The 25412-nt window shown below is 37.1% G+C and overlaps 1 protein-coding gene across 3 annotated transcripts in view; it reads right to left on the reverse strand.

Moving 5' to 3' along the window:
• Positions 1-25412, reverse strand: part of SLC4A11 (solute carrier family 4 member 11) — a 1277001-nt gene that overhangs the window by 246152 nt on the left and 1005437 nt on the right. For all 3 annotated transcript variants that reach the window (XM_044064085.1, XM_044064086.1, XM_044064087.1), the window contains exon 11: positions 8118-8231. In XM_044064085.1, coding sequence (XP_043920020.1) covers positions 8118-8231 — 114 coding nt within the window. The remainder of the gene's footprint in view (positions 1-8117; positions 8232-25412) is intronic.

Here is a 25412-nt window from a genome sequence, read left to right on the forward strand (position 1 = left end):
TGTCTTGTTTCACACATATTCAAAGTACTCATGCAAAGCTATCCACTTTTTGGGATATTTACCAGGATTTGTTTAAAAAGAAAAAACATTCTACAGTCAAACTGTTTTACATAAGCTATATAATCTGAACACATCACTTCACTGCAGATCTACATGTTAACTCAAGCTATAAACTTCTACTGCTACTTCGGTACACACCACAGACATTATAACGCCATTCTTTAAAGTTTCTGGGCTTTCTGCTCAGTCCCATCCATAATCTAGTCAACAAATTATAGAGCCATGAGTGACTCTATATTTGTTGCCTAGAAAATTGGTAAGACTGAGCAGAAATCCCCATGATGCAAAGCTACGCAGTGCTTCACTTAACAGGGCACTGCAGCCCTAATCTTTCAAGTGGCTTAAGATAAGTAAAGAAATCCAATAAAAAGTGTGAAAATCACCTATAGCTGAGGCACCTAGGTAGTTTTATATTTTGCCTATCTATAAGGTCAGCTGTAGATGACTGGATCAAATTTAAGAAGAATGTTATTTAAATGAAATGTGGTGATGATGCTAAATTTACCAGTGCTATGCTGTGTTTCTAGGTACTGAGAGTAAGTCTATAATTAACATACAAAGCATTTGTTTGAGCCAGTCTTTTCTGGAGAATTTGGGCATCAGAATAGGACTGCATAACAGCTGCTATTTTGTGATCATCAGCAAACCTGATTATGCTTGTGGTCTTCCAGAGGTTTCTCACAGCCCTACTCTACTGTCAGGTGGAACATTAAGCCTAGGCTCAGAACTACCAACGCACCTCTCACCCACTAGCCATTCCTAAGTGTGACCTCTTTTCCTGATCATATAAATGTACTTATTGCTATGGGTGGACAATTTCCCACAGTTTTTCCAGCTAGCTTGGTCACCACGAGTATCCTGAGGCAGTTTAACAACTGCCTCATGTTCACTGACAACCCTTTACTCCTATTCCACACAAACACAATGTGTGAGAAATGTAACTATATTAACAACCTTGAATCTATGCTCTCTCACACACCAGTCAGTACATATGACAATAAGTGGGTTGCCAGCATGCACAACTTACCTCCTACTCCACCCAAACCCACATCACACATACCTACATATGTGGAAGTCCACAAGAAACATACCTAAACAACAGAGACTGCCCAAACACAAACACAAGCACCCTACCTATAATACTTCCATTGCAGAACTCATTACACATAATAGATCATGCACCAATGTCTCACCTGCCATACCTTTAAGGCTAAACACAAAACCAAACATATTAGTCATAGGTGATTCCATCGTGAGACACAATGATGTCCCTCTCACCAGGCTGGATAAAGAAAAGGTCAAGGTCAGCTGTCTGTCAGGTGCCAGGATACACCATATCAAACATTCACTCATGTCTCTCAACAACAAGTACTGTTATGATTTTGTCATAGTCCATGTTGGTATAAGCCATTTGAGACATACATCTCTGGACTATATGAAGAGAGACATAACTGAGCTGTTGGACTATGTGTCTCAAGCAGGTATGTCCCTAGCTTTAAGCAGCATTTTACTTTCACCTAGAATGATGCCTCAATAAAAACAGAAAATGATTGACTTCAATAATTGGCTTAGCTTCTGGTGTCATTCTATAGGGATCCACTATCTGTCAGATTTATATTAGTTGATCGAACTTCCAAAAGTTGAACCGTCATATGGAACTTTTGAAAGTTTGAAAGTTTTAACGGAGATCTCCGTACAGCATGGAATGAGAAGATTTCCCTTTTCTGCACTATAGTGCAATCTTGGAGTTGGTATATTTAAAGAGCGGGGGTTTGGGGGGTACAGGGGGGCTTGGCCCCCTGCTTACAATGTTCAGGTAGGTTATTTGTGTAGTTTATTTATTTTTTTATTAGATGTTCAAACTTTTAAAAGTTCGATCATATGGTGTTGACCATATGACGGTCGAACTTTTGGAAGTTCGATCATCTAATATAGACCCTATCTCTCAGCCTGGGATGACATGATCGACAGACCACGATGCTTAGCCAAAGGTGATCTTCATCTGTCACTCCTGGAATTTCAGCTATTGGCTAAGGCTCTTGCCACCCCCATAGTACCTTTTTTAGGCAGTGTCTCAAGGACAAAATTCCCAACATAAAAACTCCATCTAAAAACAACCTCAAGGTTATGCTGCTAAATGCTAGGAGTCTCAACATGAGACTGCATTCACTGGAAGCTGTCCTTACCTTGCAAGATGCAGACATTTGTGCAGTCAAGGAGACCTGGTTCAAGGCTGTGAAGAACATCCCAGCCATACCGGGATACACCTCTTTCCACATGTTCAGACTTCAAACTGAAGGTGTGAATACTAAAGGAGGCAGTGTATCAATATTCAGAAAACATAAACACACCTCGAGATTGGTTAAACAGTATGATTCCCTGGAGACACTTCAGGTGCAATTACTGTTGGTAGGACACCTGTTCAAGTGATTGCCAGCTACTGGACCCTCTCCATGAATCAGGACATGCACTGTGCCTATTCAGATTTACTCTAATCTATCAAGATACATCTGAACACCATGTTTTTGTACAACTTTAACCACCCATCCATTGACTAGGTAAATTATTAGTGGTCAGACTCACTTGCCCAAAAGTTCCTTGACTTTGTTAACTCCAGTGTCCTGGACCAGCTGGTTGACACCCTCACAAGGGGTGCCAACATCCTGGATCCAGTGCTTACCAATATGGTGGACCACTGTAGCACCTCCATTGTGAGGTTCTCCCTGGTGAGATCTGACCACAAATTTGTCAAATTCAAACTATCACATCTGATCCTCCTCTAGCAGCAACTAAACTAAACAACTTATCCAAGCAGATTATATCCTTTTATGGGCTGGTATAAATAGCTTCATTGCACCTCCTTCCACAGATGGAACTGGTAACTATGCCAACCTCTACACCAGTGCTTTATACAAATACCTATATACCTGCATTGCCTCAGCCATACCCGATAGGACCAAAACAAGCTCCTCAAGGAATAGCAAACCTGCCTGGTGGACAACTGCCATTAACAGGCTTTACAATAAGAGGAGGAACTTGCTCTCTAAGAGTAAGAGGGAGCAAGACCTCCTAAACTGGAAACACTCCCTCCTCAGCTTAAACAAGCAAATAAGACTTCTTGTGAAGTCCTCAAAAGCAAACTATGAGTCCAAATTAGCTTCCTCAGCAAAGGACAACCACAAGGCCTTCTATAGCTACATCCAAGGCCTAAAAGGAAAAGGCACAGATTTCTGTCAAACTGGTAGTCAATGATACCACATATACTGAGCCTGTGGACATAGTTAACCTGTTGGTTGACAGATTCTGTGAAAATTTCACTCTCCTGTCCTCACCACACAAACTCAATGATATGTCTACCATATGTTCCCTACCTTATATCTCTAAAGAGCAGGTCAGAAATGCCCTCTTAGGCCAATAATTGAGAACAACACCCCTTTTGGCATGTACCTTTCCAAGCACCTGCAGCAACTGGAGAAACCACAAAGGATCCTCACAAGGAAAATTCAATGTCTTCAGCATCTATTCTATGGGGATAATCTGAAATCACCATCATTTTATTCTGTTCCATACAGACTACTCAGAGGTGATCTCTGCCTTGAATACAAGGCAATCGTTGACCCTGCTTTATTGGAAATGCTACATATCCATAAGTTAAATGGTACACAGGTTACTCACTCTGAAGAACTTAACCTGGTACGTCATATTAATAAAACCTGCTGGAGGGACAGATTTGTCTCCTAGAGATTACCACACCTTTGGAACAGACTCCCACTTCATGTCAAACAGAGCACCTCTTTGGGTCTCTTCAAATGCAATCTGGACAACTAGATGGGTGACTATAAATTCACCCCAAGGGTTCCACCTGTGCTGATCATGTAAATAAGGATAAGAACTTGGCTATGCTTATAAGGTCCCAAGGGCCATTAGCCTAGTAACTTCCTGTGATCCTTTGATCCTATGAGCTCTACTTATTTGATGTCAGCTTTCTTGTCAGACACGCTTATGCCAATAGGAGGAGGTCCAAAACAGAAGTCTGTGGTACATGTCTGCCCTAGACCTTAACTCTATAAATTATATCATACAGTCTGTTATCGATTCAAGTGAACTGCATATGAGTTAATGTTCAACTGGGAGAGTTGGAATATAAGAGGTTTCATACACCCTCAGTGCCGCCTAAAATATAACATTCTCCTGACAGTTAGCTGTTACTGCATCATCCTGTGACTACACATGAAGCATGTTGTCAGCTAAGTTTTATAACTGCACACAGAGGCAACATGACACTGATATGTATGTTCTTTTTCCTTGGAGTTTACTACTCCTGAATGTATTTAAATAATATCTATACATACTCTCTTTCTCTCTCTCTCTCTCACTCTCTCTCTCTCACTATATATATATATATATATATATATATATATCTAGATATATATATATATATATATATATATATATATATATATATATATACATATTTATAGATATATATATATATATATATATATATATATATAAATATATATATATATATGTTTATAAAATACTTGTATTGTTATACATGGGCAATGCCTGCATGTGTGGAGGAGTACATACACAGACATGTCAAGCATGGATGGGACTGCAGCCATTTTGGTGTTTTACTCCCAAACAAGTGGATTGAGAAGAACACAGCATCATCTACCTTATAAATAACAGTAGAACCTTGTGACTGGGTACAGTACCTAATGCCTGTAAATATACAGAGTTCTTATGTGGGAGATAGAAATGCACAGCTCTGGCATCTACCTAGTCATTAATATTTATTTGTTCAAAATGTTATCAGAAATGGAGAATTGTATACAACACTGACTTTTGCAAGGGTCATTCTCAGAACAATTTTTTTGTCCATTCCTTTACATCTACAAAAAAAAAAAAAAACATTTGATTAAATAATACCATTTTAGAAAGGACTTTTGACAATAAAGCAGAAAACTGGAAAAATGTGAAACGATATGTCAGTGCTAAATATGTTTTCCTTATTGCCATCAACATGGAAAATTTTTGTCAGCAGCTGCATACAGAACACTAATGGTGTCACAAGTTAATTATGCATACGTGAAGCAAAGCTAAACAATGGTACTCAGACTCCTATGAAAGCCATTTTGAACACAAAACATATGCAATACAACTCTGGATAAATGATGCAAATCTGCTTTTTTTTGGGGGGGGGGGGGAGCAAGATCCAACATTGCCTTCCATGAATAAGAACAAGTCCACATATTTGCACTTCTTTCCCTTTACAGTTGGCTCTGCTGGAAAGTTGTTATGCTTTAGGGGAATATAAATAACATGATACCAGCAGCCACTGCCAACTGTGAGACTTGGTCACGTCTCTGTCATCACATGCTGAGTAGTCACATAGGTTCAGACGTTCATAGGTGTGTACTAGGCTAATGGCCCTGGAGCCTTTACAAGCCTAGCCCAAAACAATTTCCCAGGCACTGTGCCACCTGATGTTAGATCACAGTGCCCCTATCCAGTAGGACAACTGGAGTGATCCCTGGGGTGAACCTTCTGTTACCCATCCACTCGCCAAGATTTCTCTTGAAGAGGTCCAGCGAGGTACTCTGCTTGATATGAATGGGAAACCTATTCCAGAGTATGGACAGTCTTTGGGAAATGAACCTGCACCTCCAGCATGTTCTGTTAATTGTGGTAATGAGGTTGTGATCTCTAGAGCATGTGGCACAGAGGGATTGGGATTTCTTTACATGTAGCATTTCAAGTAGGCTGGATAAGACATGACTTTGTAAGTCAAGCAGAGATCATCTCTAAGTAGACAATAAGAGACTAAGGACAGCTGAAGTTACTTGAGTCTAAACGGGACATTATATTCAATGATTGGTCTAATGAGGGATGAGTAGCGAGGAATGATGACCTCTTTCTTCCTGGATGCAAAACTTTTGGTTATAAGATGTGTCACATAGAAGGACTTTCTGACCACAGTGGCAATGTGGTGGTCGATGGTGAGGTGACTGTCAACCTGGGTGCCCAGATCTCTTATGGCCCCTTCAGTGTTCAGTGGGCTCCCATCAATGTGGTAATCCATGGGAAATGAGGTTTTTTAAAGGGGATGATAACACATTTTTTTGGCATTAAACTTCATGCTATGGATCCAGCACCAGTCATCGGTCTCCGAAAGGACCTTTTGTAGGATGTCTGCATCACTTGGGGAGTTGATAATGACTCCTAGCTTGCAATCATTAGCAGACTTGGGTCATCCAGAGTCCTTCTGTGTTGGCCTGGACTTCTGAGAAGTAGATGCCAAAAAGGAGAGGGGTCAGGACCGAGCCCTGTGAGACTCCACTCATGACTGGTTGACAGTGTGACTTGGAATCTGCAACTTTTACTCTGTGGGTCCTGTCTGTGAGCCAATTTGCAACCCACTGAGTCATGTAAGGGTTGATGCCTAGTTTGCTGAGTTTATCAGTGATACCTGAGTGAGGAATGGTATCAAAGGCCTTGGCCAGGTCGAAGTCAGCTGTATGCACTGCCTTACACTCATCCACAGCCTTGGTTACTGCCTCGAAGAAGTCAACCAGGTTCAGCAGGCAGGATCTCCCCTTGACAAAGCCAAACAATGTGGGGTCAAGAGTCTGGAGATTCCCTATATATTTGTTAAGCAGGTCCATAACTGACAGGAACTGATTACAAAAAAAAATGTTTTTGGTTTACATAGGCCTTTCTGGAGCTCATTAGTTATCTTGTCACAAAGATACACATAAACTACAGCAGTATATTTTCAAGGGTTACTAAGCAAATGAAAATACCCAACAGGATTTGTGTTCTGTGGCCCAACACTACATGTGATGGGTTTCTGCACAATTGAAAGGGTGTTATTTCTGCGATAGCATACATCCTGGAGGGCATGCGTGTGCTTAGAGAATGTCCTATCTGTTAAATTGCTTTGTATTTATTTTTACTTACTATATATTTTAATATTCTTGATGTAAACTAGTTCCTCAGTCTAATGTTTATAATATATGTAATTTTTGTTGGGCGAGGTATTTAACATTAAAAATATACATTATTTAAGTATTACACACACACACACACACACACACACACACACACACACACACACACACACACACACACACACACACACACACATATATACAGAAACAAATGCTTCCAGAAACACAGGCAGACAAAATCACACACACACTGCACTTAACATCAACTTTGAGTGAACACATTCTCAGATGTATCCATGACAACAAATAAATGAAAGGAAAATTAAATGCAATGTATTGCAACTTTAACTTTACATCCTAACAACAAAAAAAGCAAGGCATGACAACCGCCCTCTCCTTTAAAGTCTGTGACTTTGCTGCTTGGCGTTGACAGCTTCAAATATTATTTTTCTGGATACTCCTTCAGTCAATAATGGCTCTTTTATTAATCTTATTTAAAAAGGCTTCAAAATGACTGCATGTTGAAGTCAGCAATCTCTCTCTCTCTCTCTTTCTCTCTCTCCTTCTGTCATGCTGGACACACACACACACACACACGCACGCGCACACACACACACACACACACACACACACACACACACACACACACATACATGATTATTTATACTTTACTTTTACGATTGCTAGACTGGAAAGCATTGTTTAGTGAGTATAAAAAATAGAAGCCATTTGCTTTTTAACTGTCTACGCTTTTCAACAACTTAATATGCTGCCATGAAGCTACAGACTTATTTTTCAGTGGGCATTACATGTACTTTAACTCCCTGTTGGAGAATGTTCATTATCTATTCAAGATGATGATATACAGGTTGCCTATACTCTAACCACAGTTACTTATACACTTCAACTCCAGAAGAAGGACACAGTCAAAATGCTCCAACTGTCTTCAATGTGCATATCTTTGTAGATCAGAAAATAGCACTAAAACAGCAAATGACCATTGAGACAGCTATCCATCAATCAAGCAAAGCATTTGCACTTTTCTTTTGACAGTGATGAATATAAAGCAGGCATCACATCAAAATCTCTGCGAATACATACCACTGATGTATAAAGCAAGAGGTGCTGTGGTTAACAAAATAACCAAAGGTTGTCCAGCAAGGACAGCGTAGATGACTCCACCAAGGCACTGTCCAATAATAGTCTTCTGCACATCTGTAAAAAATAAAATACTGTCTTACATCTTGTAGATAATCAGTTAGTAGCTAATTAAAATTTTATATGTATGTATGTATATATATATATATATATATATATTTATATATCTATATCTATCTATATATCTAATCTATATATATATATATATATATATATATATATATATATATTTATATATCTATATCTATCTATATATCTAATTTATATATATATATATATATATATATATATATATATATATATATATACATATATATACACACGTGTTTGTGTGTGGCTATGAGCTTGAGTATATGAACACATTGTGTATTAGTAAGTTCTCTGTCTTTACATTAAAAGTCTAAAGAAATAGTACTGTAATATTTCTAGTCTAATTTTAATACTTCAGGGTCTTCTACTCTGCATGAGGGGTATGAGTGGTTGTGGGACTGACTGCTCCCACTTTTGAGACACACACACACACACACACACACACACACACACACACACACACACACACACACACACACACGCACACACACATATATATACATATTTTGATATTTTACTCCCGACTACATGTACTGGGTAGATCACAGCATAATCATGATATTCTGACCTTGGGCACATTTAACCAGCAATATTGTTACTGGTATGTCCCTTCCTCACCCATCAAATAAAGGCAAAACATTGTCCTGATGATATTGTTAACAGTGTTGTAATATATATGCTCCAAAATCAGAAAGAAATTTTTAAGCACATTTCAGTGCTTTTATATCCCAGTCTGATGGTAGAGACATCTGAAGTATATTCACAGCTATAAAAGCTGAGGTAAACATTATACTGTAATGCTTGTTTCTCCATTGTCAAACACAGACATTCAGAAAAAAAAGTATGGCTGAGATACATGCCTAACAGCATTTAAAGCTACTCATTCATTAAAAATGCACTTCATTCTGCCCATTGTCAGTGAAGCAGCTGCAAGTATGTTACAACCTTCAAAGCTATTAAACACTGTGCTCCTACTCTTCGTCTGTGTAAGTTGTAGTACACAGGAGAAACTACGCTTTCATGTACTGCAAAGAATTTATGATCAAATCACAGATAACATACTTCTCAACTGTCCAGATTTTTGCTTCATATTTTTGGTCTGTGCCTCATAAAATATGTGATTTTCCAGCGAATCATTGATCGCTGAAGTTAGTAAATAATGACAGATATTTATATTCTAGACTTCATATCTGTCAGAAAATGCATGCTAACATACAACTTTTTATACAAACAACATTCACAGTTTATAAAACCAATATTTAAAAATGTTCCTATTTTTGATCCTTGTAGCCCCTTTATTTTTTGTTTTGTCCAGATTTTTTGTGTTAAGAGATTGAGAGGTATAGATCATAACATTTTATTAATGCGTGATTTTCTTGAATCCATTCTCAAATATTTTAACATTTTTTTTCTGATCGGTGAGTAAATCATTATTTTCTGCTTTACTAACCAGAGACAATAATAGTATCATATTTATCTCACCAAATGCTTTTCCATTTGGGGCAGATTTATGCTCATTTGGTGTGTACCTAGGTTTTGTAAGCCTCTACTTATTTGATGTTTCTGTGAAGAACTTTCCCCAAAATATGTTTCATTTTATTAAGCATATTCAAATATCATCGATACACAGTAACTAAACACACATATTTTAACACTACAAAACCTATGTTTACTCTAAAATCCTTTGTAATTTTTTTCAAAAAATAATTAAGTGAAATCAGTTATACTATTAATATTAACACTGAATATTTACAACATAAGGTTGGTAAAGAGGACATATAAATCAAGGTTTTTTTGTACTTTCTTGAAAGCCAAGAGATCATAAGTTTGATTCCATAATGGAAACTAATGGAAACTTAGAAGGGGGGCTAAAAACAAGTACTAATTATTTTATAGAAACATAAGGTATTTCTTTCCTGTTCCATCTAGTTATGACACCTCATAATCATTAAGTGAAATAAGTAGAGTTTTGTTCTCTAACTTTACAGGGGCTCCTGCCTTGTTAGACAAAAACAGCGTACTGTATAGGAATTTAATAACTATGAGATAACAAAACAGTAAAGGATACTATATTTTTACATTCAAAATATTGTTTCCTGACAGATTAGTTATCTAACAACAGTACTAATTTAGTGCCAACACCTAAAAAAAATCAAAGCTAGCTGTTTGGTAGAGATGCTCATGTTATATAGTTTTGGTAACACAGTAATCCATTCTTCCATTAGTGATGTTGGTGACTTCCATTGTCTAGTGTGCATCTACAAGCTATCACTGCCTCACAGTATGGAAGTGATGACCTCAACATTGCCAAACTCCAAATGCAGTATTTTCAAAATCTTTTGGAATTTTTAACCAACATTACTTAAGGAAAGGACACATATAAAAAGTATGTGTGTCCTTGTTGTGCTTACAGGTTTATCACATCTGTATCATAAAGCAAAGCTCCTTGGACAATCCTTGCTAAATTTTATGGAGCCAAGACAGATCAGTGAAAAATGTTTCACCCTTACATTCTCCAAATTGCAATGTAAGTTGTAATACAAAGAATGGAAAGCATTTGAGTCACACGATGAGCATCCAAGTTAGAGAAATAAAGGGCTGTCACAAAATCCACTTATTTGCCAGGAAGCATGTCAGAAACTACTAATCTATGGTGCTTACATAATACAGAAAATTGTGAAATTAAGCTAAAAGTGGTTGTTTTAGTACTGTCCACATACTGAACTGAATTATTTGACTGCTATGATGTGCAGAAGTTGGGGGAATGGAGCACGGCCAGCCTATCAATGAGACAATATCCAAACTACTATACTCATATACAAATTAAGGAATGTGGACTGTTACAGACCTCTGCCAGAAATGGTGCTAGAAATCTTCAGCATTATTAGACCTGTTTTACCTGTCTTTTGCTCAATTCTGTATGGGTCTTACTTTATATCTGTCACTGGTTAGGGCTCAGTAAACTAACTGATTTGAGTTCTTGATTCATACTGTTCTGTCCCGTTCCCTTCCCAAGCTTTGGGATGCCTTTGGAGCATTCCTGGCTGTAATAAAATGTTCTTTGGTTCAATTTTCTTACAAGTAACTGAAACTCTGGGAGACTTGAAATCCCTTTTAAAATTTTATTATGATGAATGCGTTTGTCTTATTATAAAAACTCATCAGATCTAGTCAAAGCATGTTATTTCACAACTATATATACCCTTTATGCAATGCTGGAGGGTACAGGGAGTAAACACATCTGTTACTTTCTGCTGGAAATCCTGGGAGTGAACAATTGCGACTGATTCACCTGGGCCATTCTAATAGACTCTTCTCAGGAGCAATGCACTAATCCAAATGTGTCTTTGGAGCAGATAGTGCATGGGTCAGAACTCTAAGCAGTGCACTAATCCAAATGTGTCTTTGGCGCTGACAGTGCATGGGTCAGAACTCTATGCAGTGCACTAATCCAAATGTATCTTTGGAGCTGATAGTGCATGAATCAGTATAACTCAATTTTCCATGCCATCTAGGCTCATGCAAAAACATACAAATTGTTCCAAAGAAGTTGTCACCTTCCTGTAGAAGAAAAATGTCATCCATGAATCGAGTGTAGAAAATTATATTGTTATTCCATTTGTTATTAACAACCACTTTCTATAGCTCTTCCCATCTTGCCAGGACCAAATTAGCATAGCTATTTGCGCACGGGGTTCCGATTGCTACTCCCAATTTCTGCAAATGGGAAGGTGACTTAACTTCCTTGGAGCAATTTGTATGTTTTTTGACCAGCACACCTTCATTTTTAAAATTCAAAATGAAATCTGCTAATATGGAGATAGAATTTTTGGATGTTAAGTTAATGCTAGATGATACAGGATGTGTTAATACTAGACTGCATAGAAAACCTGTATGGCGTAATCATCTGTTATACAATACCAGCATGCATCCCAGACATGTCCTTGATAATATAGTGACCAACCAATTAACTCCAGTATCTAAACATTGTACGAGAGATAAAGACTATATGGAAGAGCAAACTAAACTCATTAAAGACTTACCAAGAGGGGATACAAAAATCAAAGACATGCAAACTAATGAAGCAACTACTTTGGAATGACGATCGCAGACAGCAAGACCTTATATTTCAGACAAGGAGGAACAACTATGGGCAAACAGAAAGAGCCAAAGTCCAACCTGAGATGTCAGCTAACATATAGCACTGACAATCTTGCTACTCATAACATCATTACTAAATTTTGGCCAGTGCTAACATCTGATAATAAAATTAGAGAAATTGTTGGAGACCAACCCAGTTTTTCTTTTAAAAACAGGAAACATTTAAAAAGACTGCTAAGTTACAATACATGAATGGAGGAGCTTTCAAAGGAGTAAGAGAACTGGTACGTTCAGATGTGGAGGCTGCAAGGCATGCTCTTACCTTAACAATTCGAACATCTTTACACATACCTTAACTAAGAAGAACTATACATTTGAAGGATTTGCAATTGTCGGAATAAGAACATCATGTATGTGGCAACCTGCAGTCACTGCAAGGCATACTACATAGGGAAAATGAATCAAATGTTTAAAGAATGCATCTTAAAACATCTATCCAACATAAGAAATAGAGTTATTAGCAATGCACTTTATATGCACATTAGTGCAAATGGTAGCCACTCTTTTACATTTATGACACTAACTAGACTCCATGAAACATTAAGAGGTGGTGGCTTAGTAAATCAAACAGAAACTGAAGAAATGAAGCAGATAATGAACTGGCGTTCAGATCAGCCACCAGGTCTGAATGCATTTGTTTCTTTAAAACATGCAGTAAAAAGAAAACCTCTTCAGCACTCAAAATACCCTAATTGAAAGGTTGTATACATTGCTATAGCTACTAAGTATCCTTAAATGAGTGAATACCAGAGAATAAAGGTATTTAACAGGAAGTTTTACTGGCTAACATTTAGGATTTGAAAAAGGTATTATACTGAACGTGCGTATCCGGTTTATGAGCCAGTGTGTTTTATTCTATCATTGTTTTATTTTTATTAAAAGTTTTCAAGTTTCAAGTTTTTAGCAGGATTGGTGGTGGAACAATTCTCTTTCTGTACATCCTATAAATGTCAGTATATAGGAAGACCACATCTGGGACTTTGCAGTGTTCATTATAATTCAGAGTAATTTCTCTCTATCTCCAGGCTTTGCTTGACAACAATCTCATCTCCAACTCCGCTGATGCCTATATCATCAATATCTCTCTTTTTCCTTACTCCCTTTACTCTTAATCTTGATTTCCCTCATTATTTCTCCAGTCTCCCAAACCTACTCTACTCTTCACCTCAAACAAATACTATTTCTCACTCTTCCCTCCCTTCCACTCCTCCTCCGTATCCATTATTTGTATGTTCCACTCTGACATTTCCTCTAGGAGCGAGTAATAAACTTGCTCACTTATGTCAATATATTTCAGTGCTACATGATATTGTATTCATCTTGTTTTACTGATGGTGTACGGATGTTATTCTACATGACATATGGATTAATATTTGTACTGCGGTGGTGGTGCTGCGGTAGCATTGTTGCCTCACAGTAAGACATTGTCCTGTTTGATTCTCAGCTAGAACATCTTCTGTGTGGAGACATGCGTGAATGGGTGTACCTTCATTGAAGGTTGTGCATCAGGGCTGGCAACTCAGCACGTAAAAATCTACTGCCAATCATTAGCGGACCGGAGTTTCGCTGTGGCGACCCGTAACTGGGAAAAGCCGAAAGACACAACAACAACTATGTATATACAGTATATTATATTATATTATGGTAATATAATATCAGTTGTCATCTATGTATATGTGTCTTCTGTTTTCATTTTTGTGGAGCTTTTCTACTAGGCCTCCATTGAAAATCAATAAAATTATCCATTCAGGCTTTCCTGGTAAACAAATGTCAATTAATAAATAAATGAAGACTGGAAAAAACTGCACAGTGACACGAAACTACAAGAACACCAAATAAATTATTAGACCTTATAAAACTTAAAATGTTTATTTAACTTAAAACAAATGGCTAGCAGTTGCTTTGAGACAAAGAATGAGTCCTTCTTCAGGCATCCATAATAGAGTAACTAAGAACAGGTTATCCAGGGTAGTAAGTACATTTACCCAGTGCCACCTTTGATTTTCTTTAACTATGAACATGCATTTGGTGAACACCCTGGGGGTTAAAGTAAGAACAAACAGAAGGTTATGGAAGTGATAATGGCAAACTCCTACCTTAAAATGCAGAAGCGTGCTGGTTTCCACAGCACTTGTTATACACAGGCAAGCATCTTGGAGGTTCAAAGAGTTCATCCAGTCTTCTACTGGCAGACAGAAAATGATGGACTCCACTGTTGGACTCCACTGTGACCATCTGAAAGGTGTATAAGGGGATATATTAATTTGGCCCACTCAAGTCCAGTACATGCCTTTGTTTGGTACCAGGAAGATCCTTGAGTCTTAACCTGATACTTTCTGGTCTCATGGTTCATCTTGAATGGCACTTTTCTATGTTGATTTTACCTTATCTTCTCTTATGCACTTTTTAATGAGGTGGGGCAGCTGGCATGGGGAGAAAAAGGAGATAAGGAAATGTTTGGAAAGGAATCATATAGCTTCTGAATTCACGATTATTATCAACTTATCCTGCAAAATAGCTGTCCAGCTGTGGAGGTGTCTCCAGAATGAGACAGTCAGACATGATGTTAGGGATTAGACTACTGTCTGTCTGAATGAGGACCATAATTATTCTGCTGCAGATAATTGTTCCTACTTTTTGACCACTGACAATTCTGAATATTACAACAGCTGTGTTGGCATCTTCCAAATCTCTGGCGGTTCTGCTGGTGTTAAAACAGAGCTAACATGGGCTGTGCTGCATCCTAGGAAAGATGCATTGAGGAAACTGGAGCTTAGCATGCATATCAAAAAGGTCATACTATCTTTTTCATGTTTTCTAGGATAAGTATAATAATGGGATGAAACAGCAGACCCATTAAAGATGACAATTGTGAAGGTCATGGTGATAAATTCACCATAGCCTGTCAAGAGGAGACAAGCATGACAATAAAGAACTGTGCAAGTGTATGCTGCCCTAACTGCATCATCCGCAAAACTGTAAAGAAACCTGCAATACTGAGGAATAAAATTCTAACAGTTATAAGCATGACAAATGTAGCAATCTACATAATCCCATTAAAAGGAGAAGGAGAGAGAGAAGCTATATTATTATATTGAGCTCTCTTCCTACATTACATGATGTATTTTGCTGTTTGAGAGTGACCAGTATAATAATGCATCATAAAATGGATAGAATAACACTCAGCCCCCTGCTGACTACCATGAATGTAAACAATTGCAGGGTATGCCTTGTAGCATAGCTATGCCAAACCCTGTCCTGTCTAAAGACAGTGCCTCCATCTTATAGTATTTGCTTAGGGTGTGGACAGTAGTCCATGTGACAGCTTCTAGGATATCATGTTCAGAAACTTTTCTAAAGCAAGCTGCAAAAGTTACCCCTGCTATTGTAAAATGTACTCTAAATGTACCTTGCAAAAGTTTACTGATACCAAAAGACAATACAGGGGGACAGCTGCTTCATTGTGGTATGTTTAGTAACAGGCAAGCTTTCTCATCCTTTCTTACGAGAAACAAAAAGTTGACTGGCTCCCCTGGAGATGTGAGATTTCCTGATATAAAGCCTTTGTTATATGTGCAAATTCAGCTAAGGTAGGATATGATCCTCCATCATTTAGGTAGCATAGATAGAAAGCTGAGAGATGAATGAACTGTTTAAGAGGTACTGCTTAGAAAAGCTTGGGCATAAATGAAATTTTAACTCAGCAATGAACTTTCCTTTGGTCACCATGTATCCACTATCATACAGAAGTCCTTCATTGCACAGCTTATGTCTAAAGATATGGCTTCCAGGTCCAGAGGTGCAATAATTCACTGTACTTAGATTTCATCAGGCCAACCATTAAATATAATGCCCATTTGGTATGAACCTGTCCAAACACTTGTCACTAGAGTGGCCACAAAGCTTTCACACAAAAAATATATATATATATATAATGGCCTGAATCACAAAAAACGATATAGATTGTCTCAAGGCTTTATCCCTATTCTTGGTTTTATACACACTACTATAGCTTCTGCCTCAAATATGAAGCCTCAAAAGACCCCAGTCTGTCAGACCTGTTATATAGCCTCATGTCTGGTTGTACCATAAACACCTGCTCAATGGATCTCAGTATCTTTTACAGCATAAATCAAACATGTTGGATGGTTAGGTATGTATCACGGTGAATACTGTTTCTATGGAACTGTCCTCCCCTCCACATAAAGTGCAGTACCTCTCTTACTCTATACATACTCTATTCAAATTAGGATGAATGGGTGGGAAACCTCAAATTCACTCCCAGTTTAGCACCCTTGCCTCTCATGGATAGAGACAACAAATAAATATCCCAACTTATTTTTGTTCTGCCTGCCTTCGATGTATGCAAAATATAAGGCCTAAAAACTACTGTGAAAATCTAAGGCTAGGCTTCTTAAGATCCTCACAGATCAATAGCCTAGTAAGAATTTATGAACCTACGAACCTATCATGTAGATACGTTAAGTACTCCTGCAGAGGCAAGAAAAAATGACATGACAATACGGTCATTTGACATGAATAACATGGTGATGTATAGCAGAAGCCAACAAAACCTGATATCTTGGCAGAAGAAAAAGTGGGAATGACAATGAATTAGTTAAATGTTTTAAGGTGTGTGTGTGTGTGTGTGTGTGTGTGTGTGTGTGTGTGTGTGTGTGTGTGTGTGTGTGTGTAATTCCATTCAGCAAAGAAAAACATTTTGCGTTTATAGATGTGATTAGAAAAAAAAGCTGGATGGGTAACAGGATTGTCTTAAGTGTTAGAAGGGAGGGCATTAATGCTATCTATTACTATAGAAACAGAGAGAAAAAACAAATGATGGAAAGACCTGTATTAGGATGATTATATAGTTCTTGTTTTTCTGGTGCTAGACATGGTCTGTCTGCTGTGAGGGTGGTTGCTACAAGTGCCACAAACACTGACAAAAGATGAGTAAACTTGCAGAAAGCAGTACAACCATACATTTACAGAAGGAAACTTTTGACATGGCATTTTGATTTCAAATGTAAAACTGTGCCAAAAAAACAAAGCTTATAAAAATAAAAGGACTTTGAATGTATTATTAAACGGTAGATATTGTGATGATTTTTAATTAATTTACACCTATTTGTTTTATATTATGAGAGGACATGTTCCACATTTTGGAGATAAAAGTGTGATAGCTATGGGAATGTTCATTACTTATATGCTGGTCTGTTCCTCATACAATTTGTGGTTTTCTGGCAAATCACTGAAGACTGCAGTCACTAAACCATGACAGATATTTGAGTTTCAGATTTTACATCCTTCAGATTATGTATACCAATGCAACATTTTTATTCGAGCAACTTTTTTTACAAATAAAAACAGTATTTAAAACCTGCCCTTGTTTTGGGGAATTTGTTCCCCATTATTTGTTGTTTGTAAATGACTGTTGAATTACAAGGTTGAAAACTCTGCTGGTGTCTCTGCTTCTGACAGAAAGGTATGGGTGTTTCTTTAATCTCTAATGCTGTTTATGTTGATGCTACTGATGGTTTTATGTTAATGAGGACTTGTAATAGATTTTCTGAGTCTAAATAACTTGCATTTTGAATTCTGTCTGGAAGCCTTGTGTTTGTGTGTGTGTGTGTGTGTGTGTGTGTGTGTGTGTGTGTGTGTGTGTGTGTGTGTGTGTGTGTATACATATATAGATAAACAGATAGATAGGCAGCTAGGACTCTCTTTCTCTGTATATACATATATCTATGCATCTATAGATCTCTCTCTGTATATATATATATATATATATATATATATATATATATATATATATATATATAAATAAATACACACCCACGCCTGCACACACCAACATACACTCACACACACATATACGTGTGTCTGAAACTGTGCTGAAAACAAATATACTAAAACAAGTGGTAACATTTGTTCTCTAGTGGGGCAAGTCTTGTTCTCTTCTCCCTTATAGGTTTGCCAATATGATAAGTTAAGATACTGCCATACCCAGTTGGCTTTTGCACTATTTATTCAAAACTATTCTGATTCATATAGTAAATTAGTATGTAGATATATCTATCTGATATCCTGCAGCTTACCCAGTTAACGTACGAGTAGTTTAAATTCCGGATAAAGGTTTGTAGTTTGACTGATGTTTACATCTTGGAGTTAAGTCAGCAAATCCTCACCAGCCTCTGGTGTTTAGGTATTGTTTAATAAAAACTAAAATGCTGCCACCAATCAGATCAAATCTATAACAATAAAAGGAAGCATACCCTGGAATTTATGACACTCACCCAGGGTGGCTTCTTGTAATTTACTGTGATCTCCAAAAAAACCCAACTGATATGCTCAGGAAGACAGACAAGAGATTGAGAACATGTAGCAACTGCCTCATATACACAGACAACCCTCTCCTCTTACCTCAGACGTGTGATAGATGTACGTATATATCCAAATCAGAAACCCATGCACTCTGAAGCCAAGATTGGAATAGCTGGTCAAAAGGAGAAGGTCAACACCTGCACCAAACCACATGCAACACATAGGCCTCCAACACCCACCATCACAGCTCTCACATAAAACCACAAACCACGCTCCCACCTTTGTGGAGGTTTTCAATAGAAATCTACCCAAACAGCAGAGACCTCCAAGGCAGAAATGTACTCAACCTTCACAACACAGCACAAACCACAAGACACATACCTCAACTACACAGTGTGCCCCTCAACCTAAGCCCCTAAGACAAAACAGCTAGCCCAATACACTAATCATAGGTGACTTGATAGTGAGGCACACTGATGTCCCACTCACTAGGTTGAATAAAGAGAAGGTAACAGTCAGCTGTTAACCAGGTGCCAGAATCCGACACATACACACGCAATCAGGTCACTCCAAAAAAAGTACAAGTATGATTCTATCACTGTCCATGTGGGTGCGAATGACCTGAGATGCACCTCCTTGGACTACATGAAAAGAGACATGGAGGAGCTTTCGGATTATGTGGTCCAGGCAGCTATGACCATAGCCCTGAGCAGCATCCTACTGTTACCCAGAATGATACTGCAGTACAAGCAGAAAATGATTGACTACAACAATTGGCTATGTTTCTGGTGTCATTCTAAGAGGATCCAGTATTTGCCTGCTTGTGATGACATGATTGACAGACCTCGATGCTTTTCAAGAGATGGCCTGCATCTGTCTCCCATGGGTTTCTGGATACTGGCTAAGGCTCTTGCCATCCCTATAGTGACTTTTTTAGGTGATGTTCCAAAGACCAAATTACCACTGTAACAGCTATAAATAAATGCAATCTGAGGGTCATGTTGCTCAACACTAGAAGTCTAAATCTCAAGATGCACTTGCTTGAAGCACTCCTTAAAATGGAGAACATCGACATTTGTGCTGTAACAAAGACCAGGTTTAAAGCAGCAGAAAGCACCCCTGCGCTACCAGGCTATAACTCATTCCACACTCTTCGGCCCCAGAACATGGGCCGAAGCTCCAAAGGCAGTGGTGTCTCCATATTCATAAAATATATGCACACCTCCAGACTAGTAGCTCAGCATAAAGCATTTGAGATACCTTAGGTACAACTAACATTGGGTAAGACAGCGATTCAGGTCATAGTCTGCTATAGGTCCCTAACCACATCACAAGACTCTCACTCCATGTTCCTAAGCACCCTGGAAACTATTAGGGTCCAACCCAACACTCTCATACTAGGTGACTTCAACTACCCCTCCATCAACTGGGAAAACTACTCCTGCACCAACACACTGGCCCAACACTTCCTGGAATTCATAAATTCAAATGCCCTGGACCAGCTCATTCGTACTCCCACTAGAGGAAGCAACATCATTGACCTGGTTATTACTAACATGGGCAACAATTAGTGTACACCAATAGTCAATTCCTCCCTAGTTAGATCTGACCACAAAGTAATCACCATAGAAATACACATCTCACCCACACTCCCTGCAAAGGTAACCACCATGAAAAACCTGTAAAACACTGACTTTGGGCTCCTAAAAACAAAGGTGGGTAACTTCATGGCACCCATGTCAATGGAAAATAGATGCATGACTGCTGAGTCATTCACCAATCCACTGTACGAACACGTCCATAACTCCATGGAATTGGGTCTATATTATATTTTTGAAAGTTTCAAACATTGAACACCATATGGACGACACCATATGAGCAATGTTTGAAATTTTGAAAATATAATACAAAAATAAAAATAAAAAACTATACTTACCTAAACACTGTAGGCAGGGGTGCAGGCCCCCCTGTACCCCCCCATGTGGGGAGCTGTGCCCCCCACACCCCAGCTACTTAAATATTCTTACTACAAGATCGTACTGCATTGAAGTAAAGGGAAAATATTCCTTATGGCGATTTCCATGTTACGCATGTGACGTTTCGACATTTCGACCAAATGGGTTCTCTCAATACGCGTTCACCGTTTACAATTTTTGACAATGCTATAGGAACCCCATGGAACTAGCCATACCCAACAGAACCAAGACTCTCTCATCCAAAAAAAGGAAGCCAATCTGGTGCTCCCCTGCCATTAATAAACTTTACAACAGAAGGAAGAAACTGTTGCAGAAAAAGGTGAAGTCCCAAGACTGGAAAAACGTCCTTATTAGCCTCAACAAAAATTTGAAATCCCTCATCAAAACATAAACAAAGGATACCATTTTTTTTAGCATTATCTGTTTAAGGCTTGTCTTTTGTCAGTCATTTGGCATCTGCCATTTTCTGTATTGTTCTATGCTTCTAGATGGATGATTTTATTTTTATGTTTGACACACCAGAGGCAAGAGACAGTTTTTTGTGTACTTTTTTGACATACTTACAGATATCATAGGCATATATTATCCTGCTGAGCTAGAAGAGGACTTAGACTAACTTCTGCAACTGCCTCTTAAGATTCCTCTGTTTTTTTTCACTTTTCAGACTTCTCGCATCATCTTTTTCTTTTCTGCCCTCCCACTATCCCCCATAAAAATAACTCTATATATAAATGCTTCACAAGGCACTTAATCATTAAGCTGTTAAACAAGAATAATGTGCCTTTATTTCTCTTAATCTAGCAGCCTTGCTAAATGTTAAGGAACTATCACAAAACTTTAAGGAAATGTCACAAAAGTCTAGCTCATGCACTGCTGTAAAACAAATAATACAGTGGTGTAGTTATCCTTAGATGACATTTGTCTTCTACAAAAGCAAATCTTAATTTATTTTTTTAAGGGAGAAGACATAACCTAACTTCATTTCATGTCTAGAAGACAATGTTTCTTTCTTTTTCAAGTATTTTAATTGAAAAATAAAATGGAAAATAAAAAAAATGTGCCTGGAAGCTACCACAAAGAAAAAAATTCTCCAGTGAAATAAATTAGAGACCAGAGTACCCAGATAGACTGAAACAATAAAGAGAATATATGACAATGCTGGATACATACTGAAGTCTTCCACTTTCTTCATCCATACCTTTATAAAAAATGAGACCAGCACAGCTTCTTACACAGAAATACAGCCAGATTTAAAAAAATCCAAAAGGGATACAGGATGCAAGAGGTTTATTTAATTTACTTATCGATTGTTGACTGAGTTAGTCCCACTAAGCCTGTAGTCTCTTTTCAGGGGAGATCTGAGGTGGTATTTATACTACTAGGGTAAATCTGACCAGGGCATCGGAGAACTTCCCTTACTCTTTCCTGTAGGGGGACATGTGTGTGCGGCATGTTTTGCTTCCTGCTTCCAGTCCAGGCGTGAAAGCAGCTCAAAGAAGCAGAAAGCTACCATAAGCTAAAATGGAGAGCATACAGCAGAACATGAAATTAAATCTTGATTGTAGTGCTGTTAATTGAATATCAGAGATGTTTATTTCATCAGAGAAGGAGTCAGAAGTCAAGAATAGCACAAGAGAAAATTATGTTGTGTTGGAGATGGAGGAAAAGGCAGTCATCCCTTTTCAAAGTTAGAAGAAGTCAGAAGAGGTATTCCAGCAGAAGCTTTTTGAAACCAAGGATGTAACACAGAATTGTATGGTTATAACACTCCAGTTGAGAGGGCTGCAGGATGATGTATTGCTGGAGATGGTGGAAGAAAGTGAACTGGAAGATGTAAAGGACTTATCTTAGGGATAAATGATGGAGAGAATACATTAGGAAGAAGGGCAGCAGAGTGAAAAGACACAGCGAAGAAATGAGAGAAGGAATACATAGTAAGCAAGTAGAAGAAACAAAAGTTAGAAGAAAAAGACTGTTTAAGGTCTGAGATGAAAAGAAGGAAGATGCTCTAATGGACAGATACAAGGTATGCAACAAAGTTATAAAGGCACTCAGTATTAAAACAAATGAGGTAATAGTGTTTTTACATATTAATAAAGCAACTTTTTGTGACATTATTTTTGAGACTTGGCAGATAATAGAAAGGTTTAAAGAGGAATATAAAAAAAGAAAAACTACTCACTTTGGAACTTATACGTACTTAAGTTTTAGGGAAACTAAGAAAAAAATTAATATTCAATTCTGAACTGAGGTTGAAAATAAAACTTTAAAAAAGCACTTCAATGCAATGATGTGCTGAATTTATTGAAAGTATATGATAACAGAGGTTTATGGACTAGAGGCATGGGATTGCAATGTGATATTGTAACTGTAAAATAATTGCATTGCACACATTCCAAGTATTACTAATGTTGAAGAGGATAGAGGTCTGGTGAGATATTGGAGAAAGTCAAATACATGCTTTTTGTGGAGAAAAATGCATAATTTAATTAACAAATGTGAAAAAAGAAAATGTTTTATATTTAGGGGTTTGGGACATGATGCAAAAGATTTTGAACCTAAATGTTATAAACATAAAAGAAGTGGGACATTTGGTGGGGGGAGTGTGAAGAAATAGAAAATGAAGTAGTATTAGATATAACAGAGACTAATAGAATATGGTAATAAGGATAAAGCTACAGAAAAGGATGTAAAAGAGAAAAAAATGGAAACAAATATAGCAGCAGTACCTATATGGAACAAGTAATTCAAAAAATAAAGTGAAAGATGATTTTAATACAGTAAATATTGAAGAAGAAGAGTCAAGTTTAAGTGAAAATGATGATACTAAATGGAATATAGTTAGACAAAAAAGAAAAAAAACTGAGAGAAAGGAAAATGAAAAATATAGAAGACTCAAAAAAGAAAAAAAAGGAAAAGGAAAGGATGAATACATACTATTACTTAAAGTAGAGTTATGTGCAAAGTTTTGTCAATAAATGTGAATAGATTTAAAAAGTTCGAAAGAAGGAAAGGGATTTTGGAGTGGTGAAAAAAAAGCTAGTGATGTTTTTATACCAGAAAATATATTTTTGTCAAAAACAGAAAGAAATCAAACAGAAGTGTGGTGGGGTAAAAACACAATACAGAAGTTTGGGAAAGAGACCTGTTCAGGAATGCTTATTTTGGTTTACCTTTGAAACATTGAAAATCATGTGGTCAATTGGCAAGTTGGCTGAAGTGAAATGCCGAATTTAGAATGGTGGTTGAATTTTAAACTAAAATATAAAAGATGTTATATGACATGGGAAAAAGATAAAATATATAGGGACAAGAGAAATTATAATAATTTAAGTAATGATGGGTTTGAGTGTATAGAGAAGAATGATGAGAATTTCTTTAGTAAGGAATAGAAAATGTATGAAATGAAAAAGAAAAAAACAGAGCATTTATTGTATAAACAAATATATTTTTGAAAGGAAGAAAAGAAGAAATTGCACCTTATTTAAGTTAAATAATAAAAGTGAATAATAGTGTAATGAGGGAAATGAAAGATTCATCAGGTAAGATATGTAGCACACCAAAGGAGATTATGAATATTGTAAAAAAAATATACCAGGACGTTTTTTAAATAAAACACAGAAATAAGACATGGAAGAAATGTAAGGTAGACACTTATTCAGACATGGAGAATAAGGATTTAGGAAAAAGAGCTAGAAATAGAAGAACTAGAAAAAGTGAAAAAAAGAAATGAATTTAGATTATGCATCAGGACCAGAAAGAATAGAAGATGTTTAAAAATCGGACTATGGAACAAAAAATGATTTGTAAAAGTATTAAATGAATGGTTAGAGAAAGATTTTTGTATAAAGAGTTGTCTTGAGGTATCATCAGAGTTATATGGAAAAAAGGAGACAAGGAAGAAATTCAAAATTGGAGACCAGTTGTGTTACAGATTATACGATTTTTATGAAAATATTACACAAAAGGATGGAAGGAAAAGTAGGTAAGTTTGTAAATGATTATGGATTTGGTATAAAAGGTAAAAAAGTTTAAGAGTTATTAATAATTAGGGAATTAGTAGATGATATAGTAGTTAGGAATGGTCAGGCAAAGGTAATAGCAGGAGACTTTAGTAAAACATTTGATTCAATACATCATTTAGTATTATGGGATATATTTGATATGTATAATATAAGCAGAAGATTAAAATGTCTGTATGCCAGCATATAAGTGTAATGTATCAAAGATTATGATAAATGGATGGTTGAGTGATGATATAAAGTCTGAGAAGGGTATCAGGCAAGGATGCCCATTGAGTGGTACATTATTCACACTAGTAATGAATGTAATATCAATGTACAAAGGCGATGGATACTAACAGTTGTATTTCTAAGGAAGGGATAAAAATGCCCATATCACTGAATTATGCAGATGACATTATCATTACAACTAAAAATTAAGTTAGTATGAATGTAGTAATAAAGCAGTTACAAGCAGATATTAAGGTGTTAGGGCTTGTATTAAATAAAGATAAAAATGCTTAGGTTTTGAAGGAAAGCCTGCTGGAGTTGAATTTATTAAAGAAAAAATTAAGATTCTTGAAATAAACTTTGGTAAGCAACAATTATAAATTCTGTATGAAAAGAAAAAATAGAGAAATTCAAAACTGGTTGTGTTTTGGTAGTCTTTTAGGCTTTCTATAAAA

This window comes from Protopterus annectens, chromosome 2.part2, assembly GCF_019279795.1.
Source record: "Protopterus annectens isolate FY-2018-M chromosome 2.part2, PAN1.0, whole genome shotgun sequence".
Taxonomy (NCBI): Eukaryota; Metazoa; Chordata; order Ceratodontiformes; family Protopteridae; genus Protopterus; species Protopterus annectens.